The sequence below is a fragment of the Rhagoletis zephyria genome, unplaced genomic scaffold (genome assembly GCF_001687245.7).
Source record: "Rhagoletis zephyria isolate East Lansing unplaced genomic scaffold, Rhagoletis_zephyria_1.1 Rzeph_scaffold_34640, whole genome shotgun sequence".
Classification (NCBI taxonomy): domain Eukaryota; kingdom Metazoa; phylum Arthropoda; class Insecta; order Diptera; family Tephritidae; genus Rhagoletis; species Rhagoletis zephyria.
This window is the reverse complement of record NW_016191695.1, coordinates 1-1,545: the sequence shown is the minus strand read 5'-3', so window position 1 is coordinate 1,545 and position 1,545 is coordinate 1. Positions and strand designations below refer to the sequence as shown.

General features: G+C 39.0%; 1 protein-coding gene across 1 annotated transcript; it reads left to right on the top strand.

Annotated features, from left to right (window-relative positions):
- The first annotated feature begins 418 nt into the window (after positions 1-418).
- Positions 419-1,450, top strand: LOC108354278 (uncharacterized). Its single transcript, XM_017605471.1, has 2 exons — positions 419-1,084; positions 1,160-1,450. The coding sequence occupies exons 1-2, from the start codon at positions 488-490 to the stop codon at positions 1,268-1,270; spliced, it is 708 nt and encodes a 235-aa protein (XP_017460960.1). The 5' UTR covers positions 419-487; the 3' UTR covers positions 1,271-1,450.
- The last annotated feature ends 95 nt before the right edge of the window (positions 1,451-1,545 follow it).

The following is a 1,545-nucleotide window of genomic DNA, read 5'->3' as shown; positions in this document are numbered from 1 at the left end:
AATACTTTCCTTTGGAGGCTTATTAAGAATGTATATGTTTTTGGTGCATTTATTATTTTTCTACCACGCCACATCGCTCCTACGCGGAAAGAAAATATTTTATTTGTCAATAGACTCATTAACTTGTTACACCAACGGTAAATAACTCACAAGACAAGCGTTTGGCATGTAAATAAATTTGTGCTGCACCGCACATGAATAAGTACATAGTTAACAAGTTGTTGCCGCATACCATTCGCCCATCAAAAATAAAAAAAAAGTAACTGCAGCTGCTGTTTTCCTATTTGTTCAATGATAAGGGGTGCAATGTCTATTGCACTTCCCTCATTGTAATTACAATATCAATGCAGCTGCATCTGTGGTCATCTGCAAATTTGCGAGTATATAAACATTGCCGTTGCCTTGCATCTTCAGCAGAGTGCAACTGTATTGGCAATTGAATCGTTTTGACACTAAACGCACAACTATCGACTTTGAATAACCAATTATGTTGAGGCTTTCTATTATCGTCGCTTTTTGCCTTTTGGCAACTCAGTGTGGAGCTCACAAAAAAATCGTGAAAGAAGTTGAGCCTGCGGATTGTGCTAGCGCTGCGGATGTCGAACTATGTCGGGATTTCCGAGACATACGCAACCTAATTGATGCCAACACACTCGTATATTATATCTCATCTGGCTACTTCCAGGACGAAAGTTTCCGCAAGGCTATGGACTTTGTTAAAACCGATCAATTCAAATCGGTATCGAAGCAAATTGCCGAAAGTAATGCTTATCAGAAGCTACTTCAACGCTTCTCTAATGCCGGCATCAATACCGATAGTATTGCGAGCATTGCCAATATATTCGATTGTTTAATGCTCTCGATGCCCAAGTACGGCGATGTGGATTATTCTGACAGCATTGAAATGCAATCGTTGGTGGTGCCGCGTTCCTTGCAGGACGTTGCTACGAATTTGATGAACGCAATTCCACGTTCTGACTTCCGCAAATTGATCAACGAGAAATTGCGCAACAATAGCGAATTTGCTAAATTCTATCGCATCGTACGCAGCAAGAGTTTTAAACGTGAAGTTAAGAAAGTATTTGTGAGTACATTGAATTGGTGGAGGAATTGATGCACCATTCATTTAGCCTTTTTTTTTCTATTTGTTTTATTATAGGCTACATACCAATTAAAATATCCACTGAGCGTGCTGAAGCGTCACCATATTGATTTGGTAAAATTGGCCAAAATGGCTAATCAAATCTTCGAGTGGGGCCCATCCTATTAAGCCAAATTAGCTAACGATCTGGTCGAAACGCTTTGGTCGACAGTAGCAAAGTATTTGTGCTCGATGATGCGGCAATGATACATACATACCATATTTTAACATAAATATATGAAAAATTTTGTGCGACCATCATATAAATTGTAATGAGCTGAAATCAATAAACAATTAGACCACGCGCAAAAAAAAGTTCTTGCAATAGTATTTTTTTTGCACTTACATTTTTGCAAAATGTTTGGCTGAGCTCCTCCTCCTCTAGTTTGTGGTGTGCGTCTGGA

What these genes read in the sequence shown, in the direction of transcription:
- LOC108354278 (XM_017605471.1), top strand. Translation starts at nt 488, where the DNA reads ATGTTGAGGCTTTCTATTATCGTCGCTTTTTGCCTTTTGGCAACTCAG. An exon ending in GTGAAGTTAAGAAAGTATTT is followed by an intron (nt 1,085 to 1,159) that starts GTGAGTACATTG and finishes GTTTTATTATAG; the next exon opens with GCTACATACCAATTAAAATA.